This window comes from Triturus cristatus, chromosome 10, assembly GCF_964204655.1.
Source record: "Triturus cristatus chromosome 10, aTriCri1.1, whole genome shotgun sequence".
In the NCBI taxonomy this organism is placed as follows: domain Eukaryota; kingdom Metazoa; phylum Chordata; class Amphibia; order Caudata; family Salamandridae; genus Triturus; species Triturus cristatus.
The window spans coordinates 992613553-992639783 of NC_140593.1; the positions used below are offsets into that span (position 1 = coordinate 992613553).

The 26231-nt window shown below is 46.7% G+C and overlaps 1 protein-coding gene across 10 annotated transcripts in view; it reads right to left on the minus strand.

The window, feature by feature from the left end:
• The window catches only part of TOM1L2 (target of myb1 like 2 membrane trafficking protein), a 429404-nt gene that overhangs the window by 271461 nt on the left and 131712 nt on the right, over positions 1–26231 (minus strand). For all 10 annotated transcript variants that reach the window (XM_085628956.1, XM_085628954.1, XM_085628953.1 and 7 more), the window contains exon 3: positions 13957–14035. In XM_085628956.1, coding sequence (XP_085485082.1) covers positions 13957–14035 — 79 coding nt within the window. The remainder of the gene's footprint in view (positions 1–13956; positions 14036–26231) is intronic.

Consider the following 26231-nt stretch of genomic DNA (forward strand, 5'->3'; position numbering starts at 1 on the left):
AGGGTGGGAATGAGTGATCAAACGTACGTCGCATTTGATATCTAGTGAGACATATGTTACAAGGCCTCCCTTAGGCCTGCCACTGGCCGAAGGGGAGGCCGGAACAGAGAAGGCCTTATATCCATCTAGGTAATAATTATTGTCCATGTCCCACGTTTCCTGAAGACTTATGATCTTATACTGGCTGACAAACGTAATCCAGCGTGGATCGCTACTTTTCCTAGCCAACCCTGCAATATTCCAAAATAGAAGGGTATTTCTAGGGGACAGTAGACTATCCATTATACTATCTTTACTGGGATCCTGTATGGGAATTTGAGGACTTATTCTACTTGATTCCGGAGGGGTTAGTCAGTCGCACTCATCTATATCAGATAGAGGCAAATATGGGCCCTTCAAAGGCGCTGGCGGGGTCAGTTGTTTTACACCACCTATTCCAAATTTGCAAGGGGCACTCTTATCTGGGTTAGAGCGGGGCTTCCTTTCCAGCCCCTCGCCACGCGGGTGGACCCGGAGGGACGGTTGGTGGCAGTGCAGGGCCGGCTAGATGGGAGAGACGTGACACTATGCAGCGTTTATGCCCCAAACACAGAGCAAGCGGCCTTCTTTACGCGCGCTTCGGGCGCCTTAGCGGAGTACTTAAAAGGGCCGATCATACTGGGGGGGGGACTTTAATTCCATCACTGATGTTCACTTAGATCGTTCTCACCCACCCTTGCCTCAATCTGCGATACATCGGGTGGCTAGAAGTAGACGGGACTGGCAGACTGCGTGGGGGTTGGTGGACACATGGAGGGAGCTACTTCTTTTATTCTACCCCACATGAGTTGCATGTGCGTCTGGATGGCATATTATGCTCTCCGGGCATACAGACTCTGACTCGCCATAGCGAATACTTGGCGAAAACCATATCGGACTACAACCCCTGTCTGGTTATAGCGCAATGGAGTAGACAACGTCAGACGATACCCACCTGGCGCCTGAATCCGCGGGCGTTGGAGGACTCGGTCTTCCACGCGGAAGTCCAGGCCGGCATCGAGAATTATTTCACAGAGAACACGGGGACAGCGTCCGAGAGGGCATGGGAATGGGACTCGTTCAAGGCGGTCATCCGAGGGATATGTATTTCCTCCACGTCTGGGGTCCGGAAAACGTTATTAGGAGACATAGAGAAGGCGGAGGCCACGCTGCGCTTTACGGAGAGAGCACAGCATTCGGGGGGGGGGCATCTCAGGATGAGGCGGTCGCGGCGCGCTAACACGTAGCAGTGCAGGTAGAGCGGCTCCGCTGTTTTGATTATAAGGAGTACCTCACTAGGGCGCATGCGGAGCGGGACAAAGTCGGGTCGCTTTTGGCCTGGTTGGCGAACCCGGGGGCGCGCAGCTCTCCCATACTTTCGCTGACCACCGGGGAGGGGGTAACAGTATACTCTCAGAGGGAGATTAATGGTCAGTTCTTGGCATATTATGCTGCCCTCTACACCAACACCATGCACGACGCACCTGGGGAACTGGAGGACTTCCTGACAACGGCCCGATTACCGAAACTGGACCCCACCCTTGAGGAGGCGCTGGGGGGGGGACATCTCGCTAGGTGAGATTCGTGCGGCAATCAAACATATGGCGCGCAAGAAAACCCCGGGCACAGATGGGCTCCCCGTGGAGTTCTATGTGGCGTATGTGGACTTACTTGCCCCACAGCTGCAGGCAGTCTACCGGGAGGCCTGGAAGGAGGGTCGGCTGCCCGCCTCAACGCGCGAGGCGCTGATTATACCGCTCCTGAAGAAGGGAGGGGACCCGAGTGCCAGGACAGCGTATCGTCCACTCTCTATGCTCACCGTAGACTATAAGATCCTGAGCAAAATCTTGGCCACGCGATTGCTGGTACATATGCCCTCCTTGATACACCCTGATCAGGCTGGGTTCATCCCTCGACGGAACACGTCGGCGTGTATCCGGAGACTGTTGCGGGTTATGGAAGTGGACTGTCTGGATTACCCGGCCGCTTTGACGCTGTCGGTTGACATGGAGAAGGCCTTCGATAGTGTGGAGTGGCCTTACCTGTTTAGGGTCTTGCAGGAGTTTGGCCTGGGGGATGGGTTCGTGCGCTGGACGCGGTTGCTCTACGCTAATTCGGTGGCTAGGGTGCGAACGGGGACCACGATCTCGGCTCCCTATCCCGTAAGGAGGGGAACGAGGCAGGGTTGCTCGTTTTCGCCTTTGTTGTTTGCCCTGGCGGTTGAGCCTCTGGCAGCCCACGCACGACTGGGACGCGCATACGCTGGGCTGCTACTGCGGGGGGAAACCCACTATATTTCCCTCTACGAAGATGATTTATTGCTTTTCCTGGCTGACGCGGAGGGGGCCCTCCATGGCGCCAAGGCACTACTGAAGGAATTCGGATACTTATCGGGCCTGAAAGTCAACTGGGGCAAGACTTGTGTGTACCCTGTCACACAGTGGGAGCGGACCCCCCCCAGCCTGGGGTCAATCCGCTGTGAGGCTAGCTGTTTGCCGTACCTGGGGGTGCATATCTACCGCGCCCAACAAGATCTGTTGGAAGGGAATGTGGGGAGGGCGATCAGGGGCCTGGCGGGCAGTACTGAATTCTGGAGCACCCTCCCACTCTCGGTAGCGGGGCGGGTAGCGCTACTGAAGATGGTGGCGCTCCCACGACTGTTGTATTTCTTCCGTACGCTCCCCATTTGGGTGCCGGTGTCGCTCTTCCGCAAGCTCACAGCCATGATCACGGGCTTCATCTGGGGATCTGGCAGGCGACGGGTGGCGCTGGCCACACTGCGGCGGCCCAGAGCCGAGGGAGGGCTTGCTGTGCCCGACTTCGAGTGGTATTATTTGGCTGCCCAGCTGCAATATCTCACGCAGGCAGTGGCTAGGGAGTTTAGAGGCCCCGAAGGCCCACAGGGCAGGGTGATCCCGCGACACGTCCTTTCTTTTATTGTCTTTCAGCAGCGACTCGAGTTGTCGCAACTAACGCTGGAGGAGCGAACGCTCCGGTTGTGTTGGAACCGCAGCCTGCGCAGGGTCAGCACTGTTCACCCATACGCCCCAGAGATCCCGTTGGGTATGTGCACGGCCCTCCCCCATGGCGGGGATTGGTCGGGGCTGGCCCACTGGGAAGACCTGGGGATACAGATGGTGGGGGATCTCTACCTAAACGGAGTGCTTCAGCCGTTCCAGGGACTGCAGGATTCCTTCGGGATCCCGAGGGGAGACTATCTGCTCCACGCGGCCCTGGTGGCAGCGCTACAAAAGCACTGGAATGCGGGACTCTCTGAACCGCAGACGGCCGCTGGCTGTCAGTATGTGGTCATGGCGGCGGGCACAGTCAAGGCCATTACATGCCTATATCAGAGAATGGCGACGGAACACCTAGCCCCTTTGAGTGCGCTGAAGGATAAATGGGAGCTGGACATCGGGAAACCTATCCCGGACTTGACGTGGCCCACTCTGCAGAGACGGGCCTGGAAGAGCACACGTAATGCCCGGTTTCAATTGGTGCAGTACTTTATCTTGCATAGAGCATATCTGACGCCAGCTAAATTATTTCAATATTTTGGGGGTCCCACTCCGCGGTGCCCTCGCTGTGGGGAGGAGGGGGCTGACTTTAAACACATGTTTTGGTCCTGTGGCGTCCTAAGCTGCTATTGGGGGGAGGTCATCGACTGCTTGACCCAAGTGACGGGGCGGGACTTGGGGGTGGAAATGAGAGTCTGTTTGCTGCTATGGTTTCCCCACACACGGCGCACGAAAGTCACGAGCAAGTTTTGCGACTTAGGGCTGGTGGTGGCTAAAAGAGAAATTACCCTACACTGGAAATCGAGCACGGGTCCCAGCTTCGCGAGGTGGAGAGCTGCCTTCACCAAATGGGCGGGTAGCGAGAGCACGCTCAGGCTGCAACTAGCGCTGAGGGGCAATGATGAAAAGGCGTTAGCCATGGCACATGCATGGGAAGCGCTGGTGGTTGACCTCCGAGGGTGGGGCACAGAAGCGGAGGAGGACACCGACGCTCTGGAGCAGCAGGTAGCAGCGTAGCTGGGGAGAGGCGGCTGATGGATCTTGCATGAGGACGGGAGGGCTTCCCTTCTCCTTTCCGCTCGGCGCCTGACCATGGGGTTGGGGCTAGTCCGCGGCCGCTAACACGGCTAATTGTGAGATAGCATTATCCCGGTACCTGGGGCTCTGGCACACTGACATGTGGGTGGGGGGGAGGGAACATTTGCGTTGGGGAGTGTTGGAGGACAGTGCATTGGTAGTGGGAAGTGGTCTACACTGTACTATGCAATGGTGTCCGATACTGGGAGACGACCAAGGATTTGATGGTTATTGCAGATGGCAATTGTGATTGAGTGATGCAATAAAAATTGTTTTTGCAAAAAAAAAAAATCAGATAGAGGCAAATATCTGTTCTTTAGTTCTAGTCCTAGGGGAAGAAGAGGATTAACCGTATTCCTCGGGGGTTGAAATCGAGTAGGTGGTCGGTGACGAGGGTTCTGTCTCATAGTGTCCCTTGGATGTCTATAATCTATCCTGCTGGAATCAGTTTTGTTCAACCAAGATTCTTGGGAGTAGAAATAACTAAGGGACTGAATAACTATATTAGAACCAGAGCCCTGATAACACTTATGAAACTCCTGTAATATTTTCTCAGCGGGGTATGGGTTATCAAAATTCACAACAATACAGTCACCATTATATGATTTGGTCCTTTTGCCAATCCATTTAGTTCTGCGAGCCATTATTATGAATCTATTAACATCCTGTCCCCTATATAAATAGTTAGTAAACCATTGATTCAGTTTATTTTTAAGTTGACTGAAGTCCTCTGTAACCCCGTCCTTCAATTGGGGGACGTTGCTCAGCATTACAGTATAAGGTATGGACTCCAATGGGAGATCAATCGAATGGATTTCCTGTAGGTGTTGGTCAGGGTGATTCCGTTCCCGATTGATCGTTGGTCGGTCAATAGTACTATTGGGCTTTCTAGATTACTGTGGCCCCTGGGTAGATGTTGTTTCAGTTACTGGAAGGGGCTGAACGACTGTATTGACCGGGGCCTCTCTTCCCTGTATTGTGTCATCGTTGTGTGCCTTAGAAATGCCACTTAACGACATTTCTGCTGTAATATTTTGAGAGGTGACTAATCTAGTGTCAGGTTTCCACCCACGGTTCCCCTCTATAAGTGCTAATCTATCTTCTATACTTATAAGCTTTTTAAAGATCGGATCCAATAGCTTCGGTAGTAAAATTTCTAACTTTTCTAGATTGCACTCGTGTCCCTGGCCCTCAACTGAAACACTCTTAGATGCCTGTCTCGCCCTGGTGCTATTAGCAATATCAATAGTATCTGAATTTTGGACATTAACTGTTATCCCAACCTCGCTTTCTTGTGCACCCACTAGCTTACATTCCCTTTTTCCCTTCTTTCTAGTATTTGTAACCCTGGCTGTTGTATTTTTACCCTGTTTCCCCCTGGTGATCATCCCTTTATCCACGGCCGTTGGTTCCTCAGCAGATGGAATAATCAGCTCCTCTGGGGGCTGAGAAGTTGATGTAATGATAGGAGAACCTTCAATGACACCTGGTTCTGGTAGTGAGAGGAATTCCGGTGTTACCGATAACCTATTACTAGAACTTTGGAAATCTAATGAAAGTCTGCGTTCGGTGTCCAGAATCTCTTGGGTCAGTACAGAGTTGGCCCTAGTTAAAAAAGCATCCAGGGTACCCGCCACCCTGTTTCCCAAATTACCCTTGACCTTATTCATTGTAGACAAGTTAGTGGAATTATTTCGATAAGCAAAGCTTCCTTTATGCACAAACCCACAGAGTGTGGACCAAAGTTTCCCACTGGTCTGATGACAGTACCATTAGTTCTTGTGATTACACTCCACTGACCTCTATAGGGGAAAACACATGCCAAATGACGTGGCCCAGCCCAGCCTACTCCGGGCTATGACGGGCAAGGCTAGGCGCAGCCGGATGATGTCAGCGGCGTGCGCCCAGCACCAAGGCTTCTGGGAATTGTAGTCCTGGCCGTTCCCCTCACGGCGTCGTAGGAACTATTGGCCTGCGGAATTCACCCCCGCGATGGCCGTTCCCCTCACGGCAGGCAGCGATGGCAGAATGACAGGTGAGCTCCTCAAGTAGCGCGTCCAGCGCAGCGGAGCGCCAGCGGGGCTTATATATGCGCTAGGCGCAGCCGGATGATGTCAGCGGCGTGCGCCCAGCACCAAGGCTTCTAGGAATTGTAGTCCTGGCCGTTCCCCTCATGGCATCGTCGGAACTATTGGCCTGCTGAATTCACCCCCGCGATGGCCGTTCCCCTCACGGCAGGCAGCGATGGCAGAATGACAGGTGAGTTCCTCTAGTAGCGCGTGTAATGTACTCAAAATGACCATGTTTCCAAAAATATTATATCTACTTTGTTGCACTCCACTGGAGCCAGAGCCAGCGTTTTTTAAAAAACTGGACGGAATTTGTTCTCAATTTATCTAGCAATATCAGAAGGTCAGGCGATCACTGAAATTCTTGACTCTATCTCATGATCGTGGGGGTTGGGCGGTCCCCAATTAACTATTGGACCATAACACTGCAACAAATGGCTATCTTGTTTAAATCGAATATGGGGCCAGTTAACAGTTTGGGTACACAGGAATATGAAGCCCCCCTCAATTTTTGAGTTGGCTATAGGTGGAGCTGCATCAATGGTCCTACTCAGGCAGCTGGAGGCCAGCTATTATATATATATAAAAAAAAAACGGTTAAAGCCTCTTATAGCTGCTTGGAGTGTTTAGCACAAAAGCTTCTAAGCTCTTAAATATCCCCAGGCTCCAGAAATATCTATTCCTGTGGTGCTCCCCGGTTTTCTCGGTCTCTCTTTTTGATGGTATGGGCAAACATTGGGAGCAGGCAGGCATCAGTAGAATAGGGGTTGTTTTAGATGGGAATGGAATGATTCCTTTTGTAGAGCTACAGTGGCAGTATAAAATTTACCCAAGATCGTAAATTAAGTATGTCCAAATCAGGGAAACCATCAGACCCTTCTTGTCTAATATCATCTCCATTGGTAGGATCCAGCTGCTAGAAACCATCTTATATAAAAGCCCCTGAATTAAGGATATATATATTGTCTTTTCATAGAAGCTTCTCAGGATGACCTAGTAAAAACTGAATCTGCTTGGGCAGGCAAAGTAGGGAATCAAGATGTGGATCTAAGTAGGTCCCTGGCTCTCTCTAAGAAGGTCTTTCTCTCCGCCAACCTGAAGGTCCAACATTTCAAAACAGTTTACAATTTATATTTCACCCCGGCAAAACTGTTTAGCTGGGGAAAAAGGGAAAATGATCACTGTCCGAAATGCGGGCTGGGCCCAGCAGATCTAGTTCATATGTGTTTTGAGTGTACTATAATCAGACACATTGAAAAAGGGTATTGAAACATTTCTGTATCAGGTATTAGGACAGTCAGTGCCTATTTCCCCCAACCATGATGTTATGGGGTTTTGACGAAAGAGCTCAATTAGGATCAACACAGGTATATTTTTGTTTTATGGCACGGGCAGTAGTACAACTGCTGATTGCTTTAAAGTGGAAGGACACCGATCCTCCGGCCTACCAAGCGTGGTACGCCACACTGCTTCGCATATATAGATTTGAAATCGCACTGTATAACTGTTAAGGACTAAGGGCGAGGAAACAGGGTAGAAAAATTTGGGGCCCATTGATGGATTTGGTTTGAGATATAAATTAATTCTGTTCTTTTCTTAACTCTTGTTATATTCTTGTTGTAATGAAGATTGGAATGTATTATTAATAGGTTCAAGGAAATGCTGGTTCAAATAATCTCCATCAATTTCTTTTTCTTTCAGCTTTTCCCTTCTTTTCTTATGTAAGAACAAATATATGGTCAACTATACATTATATAATTGTAACACTCAAAGTTTTGTAAATACTGCTTTTCTGGGGGTAAATAAAAAAAAGAAAGCAAATTTAAAAGAATTTTAAAAGTGACCTCCTTAAAACCCCACCCCCTTCAGAAACAAAGTTGTTTTTTCCAATGAAAAATCTGTCTGCTCTTGGCAGAACAACCAACGGATCACTGAAATAGATAATTCAGAGAAAGAACAAGGGAGATGAGAAGTGGTGTGAATATGCTGGATGGCACCAACAGAGTTAAAGGATTGCAGGGCAGGTTGATTCAAATATATAAAGTAGCGGACAGGACTGGCATTCCATTCTTAATTCTATGGTTTACTCAATATCCTCCCTTTACATCTTAATGTCTTAACAATACTGGAGGGAAGAAAAATCAAGAGAGAGTCCCAAGCAATTCCATCTGACCATCTTAGCAGTCAGTGTTATGGTGCGTTTCACCATATCTTTCCTTCCAAAAAATTGTTTGCTGAAGAAAAAAAAACATATGACAGTCAAGGTTATGTTGTCTCATGCTTCTCCATCTAAAGGCTGACTCAAGTGGCTATTTGCAGGCTGTGGTAAATATCCCTCTTTGCTGTTCAGCTGCCCCATCACTGATTGGTAGAATACCCACCGTGCCCTACCCACCTAGAGTTAGGTGGATCCTAATGAGGTGGAGGAGTGTTCTTCTCCCGCCATGATCTAATTACGGTGCAGTAGAAGCCCGCATGAGAAAGCGCCAAGCCCTGCTCTGCCTGGGCCAGTTTATCATTAAAATATTTTGATGCACAAGCCCTTAATATTTCCAAACCAAAATAAAATGGAAACCCCCCCATTTTAAAGAAGTACTGTTACGGCCTAAGTCAATGCCGACCCACTCTTAGATTCTTAGTACTATTGCATAATGATGAAGTTACTTTTAATGTGGGCGCATTTTTAAAGGCTGGCACAAACATCAAAGCACTGATGAGAATTGCTGTTGAAATGTGGTACTGTTTGAGATATTTTATCCTTCTAGCGGAGGCTTTTTATGTATTGGTTACATCTTAATTTAAAATATCATGATGTAAAATGTTTTTTATCATTTTCTGTTTGTGAATACCTTTTATGGCTGCCACGATGCTGCCGAATACAGTTTTGTATTGATTGACTGAAAATTGAAAAAATGGCTTATTCACATGAGGTTTCAACCTCTTATTGAAATGCACTGAGTTAAATATTGTTAAGATGTTAAAAAAAATACAAGAAATCGCCAACTGTAGATGGAATTCAGTCATTTGCTTTACCAAATTTGTAGAAATATTGCATGATGGAATTCAGCCCTTTGCTTTACCGAATTTGTAGAAACATTGCAATGTAGCAGCTTTTGATTCTGAAAATAGAAACACCATGTGATTTGTGTAGAACTCTCTAATCATTTCTTGAGCTGAAGGGTAGGCAAGCACAATTCTGAGATTTTAAACAACCAGAACACCTCTCTTTGCAACGTTTCTTCTACTCAGGAGAGCTCAATCCTGATTTTAGAACACTATCCCATTGGATGGTATGGTGGTTACATTGGTCATGCTATTTGTGTTCGGAGAATACTCATGACTAGGAACACTTTCCTAATCCTTTCGTCTTTTTATCATCACAACATGTCTTCTGCCCAGGAGTCAGTTCATGGTGTAGGAAAGAAACGAGATGCATTTTATTTTTTACAATTAGCACTGACTGTCCACTCTAGAATGGCAGTGGTAATAGATTCAGCGCAGAAAACTGTTGACGATTCGAAAGTTTATTTCCATTTGTTAAGAATCCTTTTCAGAGTGGTCTTAATTTGAGACTGTGCTGCATCTAAAGGAAGGTGTGCAAACCCTGCCTAAAACAACAAATCTGCCTCCTTGTGGAAATATGTTATAGTATGCAGAACATACCCAAAGTCAACTGCCGAAATTTGGTAACATTTTGCATTCTAAATTTATCTGTAAGTGAAATTATCCACCAGCAAATTTGTATGCACTCTGAGATATAATAAAAACACTATGTTCCATGCCAGCAGATAACATGGGAAATATTTCACATCCAACAATTGGTTGAAGGAAAGCTTTAGCCTGGGAGATATTTTATTCTTGTCACCGTATTTATCAACAATTTCTCATACATTATATTAAGTCACTGTGTGTTTGTTGACTGCATGCAGACACACTAACCCACACTTTCCTCACCACATCGAGTGAGGTTTAAGCTGCTGCTCGCACAATATTCTTTGAGGGTGCTCAACTTTCAGACCTTGGCTTTAGGCCTCCTGTTATGACGCTAACTGTGTCCACAGGATATATACAGAATCAGCACAGAGATGACCTGTCTGAGGAATCAGAAAAGAACAGCACAACCTGGATTCTATGGATCAAGAGATTGCTTTCCGTTAGCATCACAAATTAACGATGTGGTACGATTAGTCTAATTGAATAAATGAGCTAAATGGTCACCAGCTATTGAGTGTAAAGCAATGTACTAAATTATATTTTTAATCTATATTGGAAGGTAATAATAATAATGAACACAAATGTCAGGTACGAAGAATTTAGCTTTGTATTCACAATTTTTAGGAGGCAGCCTGATCTTCTAGTAAAAAGGATTCCTGCCACAGTTGGCATCAGTCCTGCAGTTGGGGTGGCAGGCTCTGACCAGAATATTTTGCCTCAGTCCATCTCTGCAGACTTTAGGGGGCAATTCTCAAAGGAAGGAAATCGCACGTGTGAAAGTACACCATACCGAAGGTTTGCAGCGGTAATCATGAACAGTCCCTTCCTTTTCATTTTTCAAGGATGCATGTTAGAATGGCTTGCTTATAGTAAAATTGGGGGTATAAACTAGGAGTGTCCGAAATTCGAGTAATTTGCTGTTGTGTGTAATTGAGCAAAACTTTGGCAAAATAAGGTGAAATACAAATCCGCCCCTTACTACAAAAGTTTAACACAAAAGTTCTTCTTACATCCATTTTTTAAGCAAGGAGTCATTTCGTGCTAAAAACAAGTTTAAAAAAAAAACAAAAACAGCCGCTTGCATTCTTACACAAATTACAGCGGTATAATTTTAATTTCGCCTAGGCAAAGTACAAATCATTTCAAAAAGGCAAACGAATCCACTGGTATATTGTCAAGAATACAGTTCACTTATGTCAGAAGGTAAGATTGCAAACAACAACCCAAGTGAAAGAATATGCAATTCAAACCACACTCAGCAAGAAATCTATTCATATGAAATACCTTATTTTCGTCTAAGTGGCACATGCTTTCATTTTTAGATCTGGCTTGACAGTGCACCTGTGCTGGACCATATGTGATTTAAGAATAACAAAAGACTTTTAAGGGGTGCTACAAAGAGGGCCTGTGGTTCCACCCAGATGTTGGTTCATCCAAGTACTGCTTTTGATTGGTCAAAAGCTGTGAGCTTCCACAGAAAGAGTGCTTACTCTCCAACTCGATGTGCTGATTTGTTTATCCTGCTACTGGACCAGAATCTTTACCAAGCGAAGTTATTGTGTCTGACGTTTCAGTCTCACACGTGCCACTGTGATGGATGCAGCTTTCTCTTTAAGTTCACACAAATGCCACTGTGATGCTATTAAACAACTTTTCCTAGAGAAGTAGATAAAAGGGGTTTGTGTTCTTTCTGGTTTATCTCGTTTCATTGCCCACAATGAGCAGTCGTCATGATCCATTTGGGAAAGTATCAAATGCATGAGTTAGTAAACTAAAGTCTGGTGAAAGACCGCTTAAGGAAATATGAAATACGGATTCTGGGGATGGTTAGGAAGCTAGAAAATGAGCATTCCTTAGGAACAATTTTCGACAGGAAGCCCCACGCGCTCTCCGTTCACACACCTCCGATGAAGGATTATGCGGAAATATTTTACACTCACAAAGTGTTTGTTACCAATTCATATTATTTTTATGTTGACTCTTGAGAAAGTACTGCGAGATTTAAGAAAAGATTCACCTATTGTACAACTCACGTTTCCCATGTCAGTGAGTATGATATTAGACAAGCAATTTTACTAAAGAATGAAAGGCAGACTGGGCTTTGTGTTCACTAGGTGTCTGCTTCCAGGGAATGCCTTATTGTCATTCGCAAGCATTATTATCTCATTAAGCCATTCCTATGAAAATAAATTACACTGCACATCTATCTTGAAGAAAATGATACTTGCAAATATGAATCTAATAAGGATGCTGGAGGGGGTGAATGATGCAGCTCACCGTACAATTGCAGATATTATGCACCATTAGAAAGGGGGCTGGGGCTTCACCAAGATGAATGAATGCTGAGATATTGTACTACCAGTTCTACCAAGTCGCTCCTCCTCTGACCAGTGCTATACATGACAGCCTTCAGTCCCCAGCTCTGTCTTTGCTGCTATACTCATTGATTTTCTGTGCCTGTACACTATGGTTTGGAGTTCTGAGACAGCTAACCACTTATTAAATTGTAGAATCAAAAATAAAATGCTGAAAACAAAAATATTAAATGCAAATTCAAAGAGGCTGTAAGAATGATATGGGTTTGACATTGTCCAGTGCTCTTTTCAAATTCAGTGCATTTGTAAAAATGTAAGCTTTCTGAGTTTGGGAATAGGACAGCCAAGCATGACCTGTTGCGGTCCGCAAATAAAACGGGTGCCATAATGTGCTTTATAAACCACCTTGATTTCAAATACAGTATTTGCCACTCTCTTCTTAAAAAAGAATTATCTTGGAGGACACCTCCCCCATGTATTGACTCTTAGTGCTCAATCTCTCCTAAAGGCCATTTTATGTCCCTCTTTTCTAGCTTGCTTGTGCTGTACTGTAGTCCTTTACATGGGCTTCTTAAGCAACTGATTTTGTATACTCTGTTATGTGACTGGTACTTGTTCTTGATGTTTCTTAAAATTCAATAAACTAATTTTGAGCGAAAGAAACCTGGGGTAACAGATTTGCACTGTAATAATTATTGCTAAAATCTCTGCAGTAGCTGTCGGCTAGGTTCTTGCAATAAAAAAAGTACATTATTTAATAATAAATATAACCATATATTTGATATATATCCACATAGAGGGGGCTTTGGGTCAGCTCTATTCTGTCATTGTCTGTCTGAGTGTCATTTACACTTTGCTTCTATCCATAACAGCATACTTCAAGGGGTAATGATTCGGAACACATCATTCATTGGCTCTCTCTTGCCACTTGAATGACAGCCTTTTCTAACCACAGGTGCACAACCACCTGAAAATGAGTGTACTTCAGTGTTACTGGTTGGCGAGTCCTTTAGCTTTACATGTTCTCCTTTTATAGTTCCCATTTATTTTCTTTGCTTCCCTTTTTATCTTTTCTTAAGAGAATACGGATAATTCATGGCTTGCTTGCCATGTATTTAATCTGCAGTGTGCCACATCCAGTGTGGCTATTTCCTCTAAACCAGGTGACCATCATGAATACTGTCGTCCATAGTATGTCCTTATTATACCACTCAAAGATAGCCAACATATTAGTTTTAATGCTGCGGCCAAGCTGAAACTTTAAAACAAGATAGACTATGTCCAGTACCACGGCAAGAAAGACACCTGCAGCTATTAATTTTGTAATTGCAAGCACATGCCCGCTGTGTTTTGATGACAGCATTTGTTTTCTACTTGTGTTCTCCTAATATATCTTGCATATGTTGTTGAGTTTGAATGTATGTTTTAAAGTTGTGTCATAGGGTGAATACAAGAATGAGTCAGAATATGGATGAATAGATGCAAAGGTGAGTGACAAATTGCATGTATGATGACTTATTGAGTGCCTAAACCCATCAATGACAAAAATGGCACTTTAATTCATGAGCTAGACCTATTGGCAATTCTGTTGCTTGTTAATTAAATGAAGAAACAGCTAGACAATACAGGGTTGAGCTACAATAACTCAGATTGCAGAGCTGCATGTAGCGCAGGAAACCAAAAAAGGAAATCAAACAAAAAAACTGCAGATCGAAGAGTATTTGTCAACTACATTTTCAAGCTCACCGTTAAGGCCAGCATTACTTCTCTGTAGTTTTTGTTACCATTTAGCCTCTTCTTCAAGGCACGGATGGCATCCTTGGGGCTAAAGAAAGAAAAAGAATAATTTTAAAAATGCATACATATGAAGGTCATCTCATGCCCTCTATACACACAATAGAAACCCAGCCAATCACTGTTGAACAAAAATAATTACTGCAAAAAAAGAATTACCTGATAACATGTAAACCTATCAATCATCCAAATACTAAGGTGTCACGTTCATTACTGAAACTTGGCTCTACTTCTTCAGAGGAGGAACTCTTAAAGGCTGCCAGCAATGGAACTGGACTGCACTCAAAACTCAACTTATTGATGGATTGTGTGAGAACAGGGCAAATGCCTCAAGTGGGTTTGCATGTAAACCTTTAAAATAGTACAGAGGAAACTAAATTGTGGAGTAGAAGGAATGGTACAAAAGAGCTGGAGAATTGAAACAGAGAGGGTATGGGCAGAGATATAGTTTTTAATATTCAGGGTAATGAAAATATCAAATCATCAAAGCAAAAAATAATTCCTCTTAGCTACCAGTCCAGCAACCATGAGACGTTTTCGCAGCTATCATCCAAACAGGGGAAGGGAAGCTTCCTTCAACATAGGCAACTTTACGCTATTGATAGTAGGCCTCCCAGGCCATATCTCGACAGGCCGGTGGTGAAGGCGACTAGTAGAAGAGGGATATGATACTGATAAGCTAGGCAGAGATACAATCACACTACTTAAGATTTAATGAAATGTCTTCCTCCACTTTAAAGACTATGAATTAAGTCTAATGGTTGCACTAGGAACCTAATGTGCATGGCATTAGCACAATCCCCATTAGACTACCAATTTCAGAGGAACTGTTCCCAGATGTGATGAAGAAAGAATGTGTTTCACTGGTTTACTGGGAAAAAAACAGCCAAACAAACCAATAATCATGCTCCACATCAAGACCGTTACCTAGCAAAGTGCTGCAAATCTTTATTTCTTCACGCCTTCTTCACAAATCCCAAATGTAATCAAACACCAATTAATGGGTGATAAAAGGGGTGAAAGAAAACCTCATGTAGATTTTATGGAAACACCAGTCAATAAGAAAGGCCTAAGATTACTTCACCTTTTTTGTTAGGAAAACCCCTCAATGTGACTGTCGCATAATTCTCTACGGCAAATTTGCTAATATGCTGTAGAGCTAAACCTACACCTCAAATCTCTGTCACAGTCAGTGATTTGGACTAAGGCCCGAAGGACACAAGGCAAGTTCCACTATGTTTTCACCTTTCCGTTTTTTTAAAATAAATAGTTTGCTTTTGTTTACTTTTATAGAAGTCAAACCAAAAAAATCAAAGCAGGTAGGTAGTCATCACTGTGCAGGACATTATATGATACAGAGGCTAACCAAGAGTCAGGATCATCTCATTTGAATATAAATAAATCATTCTGGGCTGTAATGGTTCTATCAGAGGCACTAGATCTTCTGTGTTTTGTCACACCCCCTCCACTTATAAATAATGTCTTCTGCTTTTTTGCAGTCGCCTATACCCAAGCTCATTTACTTGGGGTGGAACGGTAGGTGGGGGGGTGGTCACTCTTCCAGAAGCATGCAATGTTTCACCTGGCTACCAGGCATCCCACTATTGACAGTGAGTACACTGATCTTGATCCTGCCAAGCAATCCATTATGCCCACTAACAAAGTTTAAGGGTCTGGGGTGATTGCTTTTTGTGTGACTCTTTCAACGGTGTTGTGTATTTGCCTCCAGTAAACCTGTATGTGAGGGCATTCCCATATTGTATGATAAAAATAAGTCGACAGGTTCCTTGCATCAAACATAGGCACGGCTCACAGACCTGTTCTTTTTCCATACCCTATCAGGCCCATAATATATCCTATGAAAGTAATTCAATTTGATCATTAGGAGTTTAAAATAAATGGCCAACGTATGTGCTGCCATCTTAGCCTCTTGCCACTCATCAGCTACTTCTCCCAAATCATGTTCCCACAGGTCTAGTCTTTTACTCAATGGATCAGGAGCATTAACATTTGAGAACTATATATCCCGGAAATACCCTTACAGCCAATAGACACTATGGCCAATTTGGAGTCCAGCAGGTTAAACCCAGGGACCTCGACCAATCCCTCTCTATATGCACCAAGGGTGTGGCACAGCTGCAAGTAGCTAAATAACCACGTTTTCAGCAGCTCAAAATCAGCCACTAGCTGTTCAAAGGACTTAATATGATCAAGAGCACAGACACCGCTCAAATTTAATATCGGGATCAGCTCCCAAGCTAAGACATCCCAAAGCTTTGTGACTTGTGCTAACCATGATCCACACCAAAGTGGGTCTCGTTTGTAAGCTTGTCAAGCTATTTAGTGAGCTTCAGAGCATCATGCCAGTAGAGGATCGATACTCCTGTGATCAGCGGGAGCTATTTTGGGGGAAGATAGCTATATAATAGGTGCAAAACACCTGGTTTTTCATCAATGTCTAGTTCCAAACTTAAACTAGGATCCTACCGGTTCTCAAAAACTCAGTTATTTATTGGGATGAGCTGCAAACCCAATAATAGAGAACAGATACCAACGACGCCTTAGCCACATCATTAGGAGAGTTGGTGCTTTTCTGAATGAAATTTTAGGAAGGTTGCCTGTTCACCTCTCCAAACCATCGGAAACCTTCAATCTCGAAATCTCTCCTAGTCCATTCTGTCAAGGGCTTCATAATCGAAGCAAAGTGGAGAGGGAATAGAGGGGACATCTCTGGCAGGTTCCACAGCGGATAGGGAATGGGGTCGCCAACACATTGCTCATTCTCACCTGGGCCCATGGTGCTTCATATAGGGACACAAAATAGGAGTGAAACTGAGGACCAAAGATCACTTTAAAGAGCACCTGACATAGTAAGGGCCAGTGACTCTATCAAAGGTTTTTCATAGTCCATCAATACTTTTATTGTACTGTAATTGCATTTATAAAGCGCTTACTACCCCTGACTCGGCATCAAATCGCTTTTTCGGCGAGTAGCACACTACTCCGGAACCCATAAAGGATTAGTGTTGAATTAGTATAGTGAAATATGAAAGTAATTTTAGTGGTGGATAGGTTAGTCAGTTATTTGGATTCAGAAGGATAGCAGAGGGATAGAAGAGGGTAAAAGGTTTGCGTTTATATAACGCTTGTTACCCCTGATGGTGTGGAAGCACTTTTTTCGTCGAGTAGCACGCAACTCCAGAACCCATAAAGGATTAGTGATGAATTAGTATAGTGAAATATGAAAGTAATTTTAGTGGTGGATATTAGTCAGTTATTTGGATTCAGAGGGATAGCAGAGGGAAAAAGGTTTGCATTTATATAGCGCTTGTTAACCCTGATGGGGTGTTGAAGCACTTTTTTGGCGAGTAGCACACTACTCCGGAACCCATAAGGATTACTTCTGTTGACGGGCACTTGTAAGTCTGCCACCCTAGCTAAGGCCACATGCAAGTGACGTACGCAAGGCAATAAACAATTTTGGTTCCCATACACTAGCCAGAACATCACTAATACAAAAACAGACTGGGGAAAATCTTTGCTAAAAGTTTGGCTTCAACATTAATTAAAGATATAGGGCATTAGGATGCACAATCATTCGCAGGTTTATTAGACATTAAGATAGTGACTATCGTTGTGCTATTCAAACCCTCTGGGAAGGATGCTCACTGGCCAGAATCCTCAAACAGTGCTAGTAGGTGCTGCGCAAGTAGCAAGGAGTATTGTTTATAGATTTCTATTTAAATCGTGGGCCAGGGGTCTTGCCAGAGAGTGCTTCCACTATAGCGTGCTGAAGTTCTTCCTATGAAACTGGAAGTACTAACTTGTCCTGGTCTGCAGGAAATAAGGCCTTAATAAAGAGGTCATCTACAACTGGGTTCCAAGTCTATGACCAAGAGCGGGGGTGGGGCAACGGGATGTGGGAAATTCCAGTAAGCTCACTGCAGTAATCTGTGAATTGCATGGCAGAGTCACTTAGTGAAGGATTAATTCTGCCTTCTGTGTACTGTTTTTTAACCCAGTAGAGTAGTTGGCCAGCTTTATTACCCAATATGTACATTTGTTTGACTGGGACATCGTCCACACAATTTTGGCTGTGTCCAATAACTTTTGCTTTAGTGATGGTGGGTCTGCTCAAGCTTTCCAAGAATATCATCGATGTGTTCCCTTGATAGGTGCAGCTCAAATTCAGTGATTTGCTGTTCAAGAGTGAGAATCTCAACACTGCCCGTCTTTCTCCTTTCCTTGGATGTGGGAGAACACCCTGACCACCACCTTGAATGCTTCCCACAAGGTCACAGAAGAAGAAACCCCAGGTAATATTTAAGTTTTAAGTAATCCTGTATAACTTCGCATAGAAGCTCACTGAGTGCATCATGCCCCAGCTACCATGCATTGAAGCACCATCTGTCCCTGGGACCAGACTATGGGACACGCATCCAAAGCGCCACAGGGGAATTATCAGAAATCCTCGGTTGATGAGTTCCGTGGCTAAGACAAATCAATAGTTCAGTGGAGAAAAGCAGACATGGAAGGCTGAGTAGTGGGTAAAGTGTTCCCTGGCCGGGTGCCACCTTCGCCAGACATCCCCCCAGTCAACCATCTAAAAAAGGTTGCTATTCTATTTGTGGGGAGGGGCTATCCTACTGACTGCCGAACACATATTTGCCTTAAAGTCTCCATCACACCTCTCTCTTCCCCTTGGGGGAGAGAAATAATATGTCGGTGTAGGAGAGTGGAATCTGACTAATGGTTGCCCCCAACTTTTTGCCTGGTATTTAAGTGGTTTTTGACTAGTCTGGCTGGGATCCTGCTATCCAGGACCCCAGCCTATCTGCTTTCTCCCTAAAACTGTTGTGAGTACTCTAGGTACAAACATAATTGGATGCTGGGCATGCCCTACCAGTCCCTTGTAGATGGTACCCTAGGTACCCAGGGCATTGGTCCCCCAGTAGGCCTACCAGGGCTGCAGCACTTATTGTGCCACCCTGGGACAGCCACCCAAACTGACACCACCAGGCCACTACTGTAGCCTGGGTAAGGTGGTGCTAGCACCCCTTACAGGGATGTAGGTACCCTATGTCCCATACCATTACAACACATATACTCTCATAGGTCACCCCTATGGCAGGCCCTGGTAATCCTACAGGGCTGGGTGCTGAGGTATGTGTGAGGGGGGACCCCTACGTGAGTAGGACCTCTCTGCAACCTTCGTAAAACCGTTACTGGGTTGTTTGTAGTGTAGCCATACCATATACTCTAAACCGCATTATAAGTTAATCGCGTCATCGCGATAACTTGAGAATGGCTACACAGAACCATATCGTGTTTGGTGTCAAACATGAAGGAATCATACCCCCAGTCCAGCCATGGGCATGGGGGCACGATTCCCCCTTGCTAGGAGGGTGATATGGGAAAAGCGGTAGATTTTAGACACCAATTTAAAAGTGCACATGTACCACAAAATGGCTACTGTCCGCCACCTACACGACTCTGGCTGGCTGTTGCTGGGGAAAACCCCAGCCTCGCCAGCTGGACAATAGGGCTCCTGTGGCAGGGAGGTGCCAGCACCTCCCCAGACAGGATAATGTGGATTGGAACAGGGTGGGTGCACCAAATGTCCTTTCAGAGTTGCACGTAGGCAGCTGCAGAGCCCCAATTCTGCATACACCGCCTGGAACCGGTTCAGGGGCATCCTGCCCCTCGCCCAGGCGGGAAACACACAAAGGGGAGTGGGTGTAGCCACCCTTTCCCGCCTCTACTCTGATTGGTAGGCTCTATTTTGGACCATCCCCTAATCTTGGGGATATATGGGAATAACTTTGCCCTAGAGCATTAGATTCGTCCAGAACTTCACAGAACTGACCTTCGACGAGCTGCTGCCCAGCTGACTGAAGAAATCTCCCTTGGGATAAAGGAGTTATCCCCCTGCTTGGCAGGCACCTAAAAGACTACAAGATACCCGGTTGGAACTTCGTGGCTCTCCCGACCTTCGACGCCTTCCAGCAACCTCGAGGTGGGTCTCCAGTGCATCCCAGCGTCCTGTGAGTGTGCCCAGCAAGTCTGAGCACCCTGGACCACGTGGGTGTCGAGATCCCCGCATACCCCGAGACACCGGCCACCTCTTGTCCAGCACACGACCCCGACCAGTGGGGAAGTTGTGCTTTGGCCCATTTCTGAGCCAACCATCCAGCAGCATTTGTGCCGACCCTCAGCTCCCTGGCCCGCTCCGGTGGCCCGTGGGAGCCCTTTTACGCACTCCATTTTGCTGCCTTCCGCGGTCCCTTGTCTCTCGACTTGTGGGCCCTGACGGAGGACAATCTTCCTTTCCAAGAGTTCCCCTGGTTGCTCCAGGCCTGCTCTACGCTCCCTGCAAAGGAGAGCACCCTCAGACCTCGTGGGTCTGCACCAGCAGCTGCTTTGTTCATCTTGCGTGGGTTGCGGTTGCCAATGCTTAGTGGATCCAATCGGGACACTAACACCGCAGCGACCCTCAGCCGACGTGGGACAGTCGCCCTCCAGAAGCTGGCCTTCCTTGAAGCCTCCCGGAGCCCGTGACTGCAGAGCCCAGCTGTACCTCCTACACCTGAAGCACCCGACTTCCACGAGCTCCTTGCTGTGAGCTCCCTGGTCACTTGCTGTGACCCAGACTCTGTCCCCTCTGCTTTCAGGTTCATCTTTATCTTCTCTTCAACTCTAATCTTCACGACTTCAACGACACTCTCAGCTAGCAGCAGTTTGGACTACTTTTCCATAGAAAATCTGCCCGCGACCCGACACCAGAATCGACCTATGCACCCGGCTTCCCTGGGGCAGGTAACAGTGGTACTTCGGTACTCCAGTGGTGGTGGGCTCTCCAAAGCCTTAAGTCTCAAGCCTTAACTTTGTACTGTTGCTAGAAGTGTCCTTAAGCTTCAAATATTCAACCGCGACATTCTCCATAGGCTAACATGGCGATCCCGATAGCAGCTCTTTGCACTGCACGCGTCTCCCGTGGGTCCCCTTCCTCTTAACTGTGGGTGGATTCTGAAGGGGCAAGCGATCCTGAATGCCCTAGGCATTGCCTGTAGAATTGTCGTGGTTCTTATACCACTATTTTAGTATATGGTTTGGTCCCCCCCTGGGGCCCATTGATTTCTGTGCTATTTATTGTGTTTATAAATGCTTGTTTGAATTGTAACTTTGCCACTAGCCACATAAAGTGACTGTGGGATTCTGTCTAGAATAAATACATATATTTTATATATATACCTGTGTGGGCTACTCTTTCATTTGGTTATTCAAGAGGTTATTATGGTAAAACAATAAGCTTAACACTCCTTCAAGACTTAGCCTGAAGGCTGCTCTCCACAGCTACCACTAGGATAGCTTTCTTTAAAGGTTGTCTTAAACCTATCATCAATAGGAGTCGAATTGGACTGGTGCAAGGTGTTCCTATAACTAGGAACAGCATATGCCAGGCCAACTTCTCACATTGGTGTGCAGCGGTTGGATTCAAGCTTGCCATTGTTTTACCAGATAACAAATTGAATTTCTAAAGTGAAAGCCACTTGGTACCAAAGGTACATATAAATTCAAGCTAGAATACAATAAGTTCTACTGAACTTAGAGTTGTGTGTAGAGGGTTTAGCACACCTTGACTACAACTCAAGAGAGGGTTCAGTAGGCCAAACTTAGTGTAGGTAGATACACCACTACACTAAACATGTCTTCAGGTGGCACTAAGGCTATGGAAGGACCCCAGAGGGTCCCAGTAGATAAGTATGATAATTTCACCTTTGCAGAGCTCAGGGAAATGTGCACCCTTAGAAAACTGAAGACAAACAAAGGTGCCAACACAAAACGTCTCAGGGAAATCTAGCTCATAGCAGACTTTATGGAGTCCATAGGGTCCAGAGGGACGGACAGAGTGGGTGGGCACCCCTCAGAAGAGGACGCTCCCAGAGTGGACTCTGATGAGGACCAGGAAGAGGATGAAAGTCCTGACCTGGAAGAAACAGACCACTCACAACATGGAGGTGATGGCTCAAGAGGCACTCCCTCCACCCTTAAAAGGGGAGTGGTGGATCCAAGAAGGAACAGATCCCCCTCAGTGGGATCCAGCCATTCTCAGAGATCCAAAGGGTCCTCTGCCTCTTCTCAGAGAAGAGAATCCTCTCATGAGAGGAAATGCAGACTGATCAAATTTGAGCAGGCTAAGCTTCAGCTTAAAAGAGAACAGTTAGCATTGGACAGGGAATCCCTGGAGCTTCAGAAAGCTTCAAAGAAGTGGGGTCTAGAGATCCCTGGTGGCAGTGATGAAACCCCTAGAGTTAGAGAGAAAGTCCCTGACAATAGGAACCTCCACAAGATTGTGCCCCCCTATCAGAATGGGGATGATATCCACAAATGGATATCTGCTCTTGAAAGGGCCTGTAGAGCAGTGGGCAGCAATCCTGTGGCTCTCCTTTTCAGATAAAGGTAGAGACAAGCTCCTCTCTGCAAGAGAAGAGGATGCTGATGATTATTATATCTTGAAAGGTGCTTTAATAGATGGGTTTGGCTTAACCACTGATCAATACAGACTTAAGTTCAGAGACACCCAGAAAGCACAGAATCAAGATTGGGTAGACACGAAAGCACAGAATCAAGATTGGGTAGACTTTGTGGATTGTGCAACCAAGGCACTGGAAGGTTGGTTAAATGGCAGTAAAGTTAATGATTATCAAGGATTGTATAATCTCATTATGAGGGAGCAGATTCTTAATAATTGTCAGAACCAACTTTTACACCAGCACCTGGTGGACTCTGATCTGACCTCTCCCCAAGAATTGGGAAAGAAGGCAGACAAATGGGTCAGAACCAGGATTAGGCCTAAGAACCAAGTTGGTGACCAAAAGAAGGATTCCACTAAGCCCAAAGAGAAAGGTGGGGATGATAAACAAGAAAAGTCCTCTGAAGGGCCCCAAAAACCCAGTGCTGGGGGTGGGTCCCAAAATACTTCCTCTAATAACAAGAAACCATATTGCCATGTGTGTAAGCGACCTGGCCACTGGAAAACTGACTCCAGCTGTCCTAACAATGGCAATAAAGAAAATGTTCCTCCAAAACCAGCTCCAACACCTCCTGTTGCTACTAGTAGTAATCCCCCAGGTGGTGGGAGCGCACCCAAAAACTTAGTTGGGTTCTCTTTGGGGACACCAGTGGACTCTGGCCTAGCCAGGTCCCCTGCATTAGCAACTATGGTCTGTGATGGTGGCATGGGGTTTGCCAACTTTACCATGAGCCCCAGTATTCTGGGCAGGTACAGACAAGAACCAATAATCAATGGTCAGAAGGCTGTGGCCTATAAGGACACAGGGGCCAGTGTCACCATGGTGACCATCAGGCTAGTGCCCCTAGATCCGCTTTTACCTGGGTTTAGCTACCAGGTGACCAACATAGATGGAATCAGGACAGATCATCCCATGGCAGTGGTAAATCTCAGCTGGGGAGGGGTCACTGGCCCCAAGAGAGTGGCAGTGTCCCCAAACTTGCCTGTAGATTGTCTACTGGGGAATGATCTAGAAATCTCAGCCTGGGCTGAGGTTGACCACAAGGCCCATTTGAAAATGGTAGGAATCCCTGAGAGAGTGGATGAGACCCCGAGGGCCTCACCTCCACCCCAGGAGAAAACAGAAAGAGTGAAGCCTGAAACTATGGATCACTCTACACAAACAGAGAGCATAGGGGAGGAGGAGCAGTCTTCCCCCCACCAGACTACAGGTAAAGGTCCAGTTTCTCAGGGAACTGATCCTGCCCCTTGTGAAGTAACTGCCCCAGAAGTGGACAGGCTTGGCCTGCCCACCTCTCTGATGGCAGGGGACCCTTCCAAGGTGGTACCCAGTCTGGAGCAGGTATCCTGCCCCTCTCTACCCTGCCTCAGTCAGCCCAGGGCTGCAGAGGTCAGGGAGGTCAGTGGACCCTTACTGGGCCCCTGTCCAGAGGAACCCCCTCATCAACAGATTAGGGACACCCAGCAGAGTAGTTTCAGCCAGGTGAACATTCCTCTACAAACTGAGGGATCCCCCTTACCCCTAGGTATAGGCACCCCTCAAATGGATGTTGTTGAGCACAGGGAAACCTGGGGCCTAGCTGCCCCAAACCTTCCAGTGCCCTCCACTATTCCAGCCAAAGGGATCCAACCCCCAGCTGTAGGCAGCCAGAGGTTGACCCTTAGGGCCAGATATGACACCGTCATGGGCAGAAAGGCTTCCATAGTGGCCAGTGATCTGAGGAGGTTGAGACCAACCCAAGTAGGGTCTCACTTCCAGACTCAGACACCCCACCAGCCCACCTCTGACCCAAAAACCAATACAGGTAATTTCCCTAGACTTTGGAGAAACTCTAGAACCCCTTGGGGTAGGATTTCCCAAGTGGACCATGACACAGGGAGCAACCATGTTAGTACAGGTTCTTCCTTATATGGCCACTCAGGAAATAAAGGCTTATCTGGACAAGGCTAGCCTTATCTCCTTTCGTTTGGGGGGGGGTTATGTAGGAGAGTGGAATCTGACTAATGGTTGCCCCCAACTTTTTGCCTGGTATTTAAGTGGTTTTTGACTAGTCTGGCTGGGATCCTGCTATCCAGGACCCCAGCCTATCTGCTTTCTCCCTAAAACTGTTGTGAGTACTCTAGGTACAAACATAATTGGATGCTGGGCATGCCCTACCAGTCCCTTGTAGATGGTACCCTAGGTACCCAGGGCATGGGTCCCCCAGTAGGCCTACCAGGGCTGCAGCACTTATTGTGCCACCCTGGGACAGCCACCCAAACTGACACCACCAGGCCACTACTGTAGCCTGGGTAAGGTGGTGCTAGCACCCCTTACAGGGATGTAGGTACCCTATGTCCCATACCATTACAACACATATACTCTCATAGGTCACCCCTATGGCAGGCCCTGGTAATCCTACAGGGCTGGGTGCTGAGGTATGTGTGAGGGGGGACCCCTACGTGAGTAGGACCTCTCTGCAACCTTCGTAAAACCGTTACTGGGTTGTTTGTAGTGTAGCCATACCATATACTCTAAACCGCATTATAAGTGAATCGCGTCATCGCGATAACTTGAGAATGGCTACACAGAACCATATCGTGTTTGGTGTCAAACATGAAGGAATCATACCCCCAGTCCAGCCATGGGCATGGGGGCACGATTCCCCCTTGCTAGGAGGGTGATATGGGAAAAGCGGTAGATTTTAGACACCAATTTAAAAGTGCACATGTACCACAAAATGGCTACTGTCCGCCACCTACACGACTCTGGCTGGCTGTTGCTGGGGAAAACCCCAGCCTCGCCAGCTGGACAATAGGGCTCCTGTGGCAGGGAGGTGCCAGCACCTCCCCAGACAGGATAATGTGGATTGGAACAGGGTGGGTGCACCAAATGTTCTTTCAGAGTTGCACGTAGGCAGCTGCAGAGCCCCAATTCTGCATACACCGCCTGGAACCGGTTCAGGGGCATCCTGCCCCTCGCCCAGGCGGGAAACACACAAAGGGGAGTGGGTGTAGCCACCCTTTCCCGCCTCTACTCTGATTGGTAGGCTCTATTTTGGACCATCCCCTAATCTTGGGGATATATGGGAATAACTTTGCCCTAGAGCATTAGATTTGTCCAGAACTTCACAGAACTGACCTTCGACGAGCTGCTGCCCAGCTGACTGAAGAAATCTCCCTTGGGATAAAGGAGTTATCCCCCTGCTTGGCAGGCACCTAAAAGACTACAAGATACCCGGTTGGAACTTCGTGGCTCTCCCGACCTTCGACGCCTTCCAGCAACCTCGAGGTGGGTCTCCAGTGCATCCCAGCGTCCTGTGAGTGTGCCCAGCAAGTCTGAGCACCCTGGACCACGTGGGTGTCGAGATCCCCGCATACCCCGAGACACCGGCCACCTCTTGTCCAGCACACGACCCCGACCAGTGGGGAAGTTGTGCTTTGGCCCATTTCTGAGCCAACCATCCAGCAGCATTTGTGCCGACCCTCAGCTCCCTGGCCCGCTCCGGTGGCCCGTGGGAGCCCTTTTACGCACTCCATTTTGCTGCCTTCCGCGGTCCCTTGTCTCTCGACTTGTGGGCCCTGACGGAGGACAATCTTCCTTTCCAAGAGTTCCCCTGGTTGCTCCAGGCCTGCTCTACGCTCCCTGCAAAGGAGAGCACCCTCAGACCTCGTGGGTCTGCACCAGCAGCTGCTTTGTTCATCTTGCGTGGGT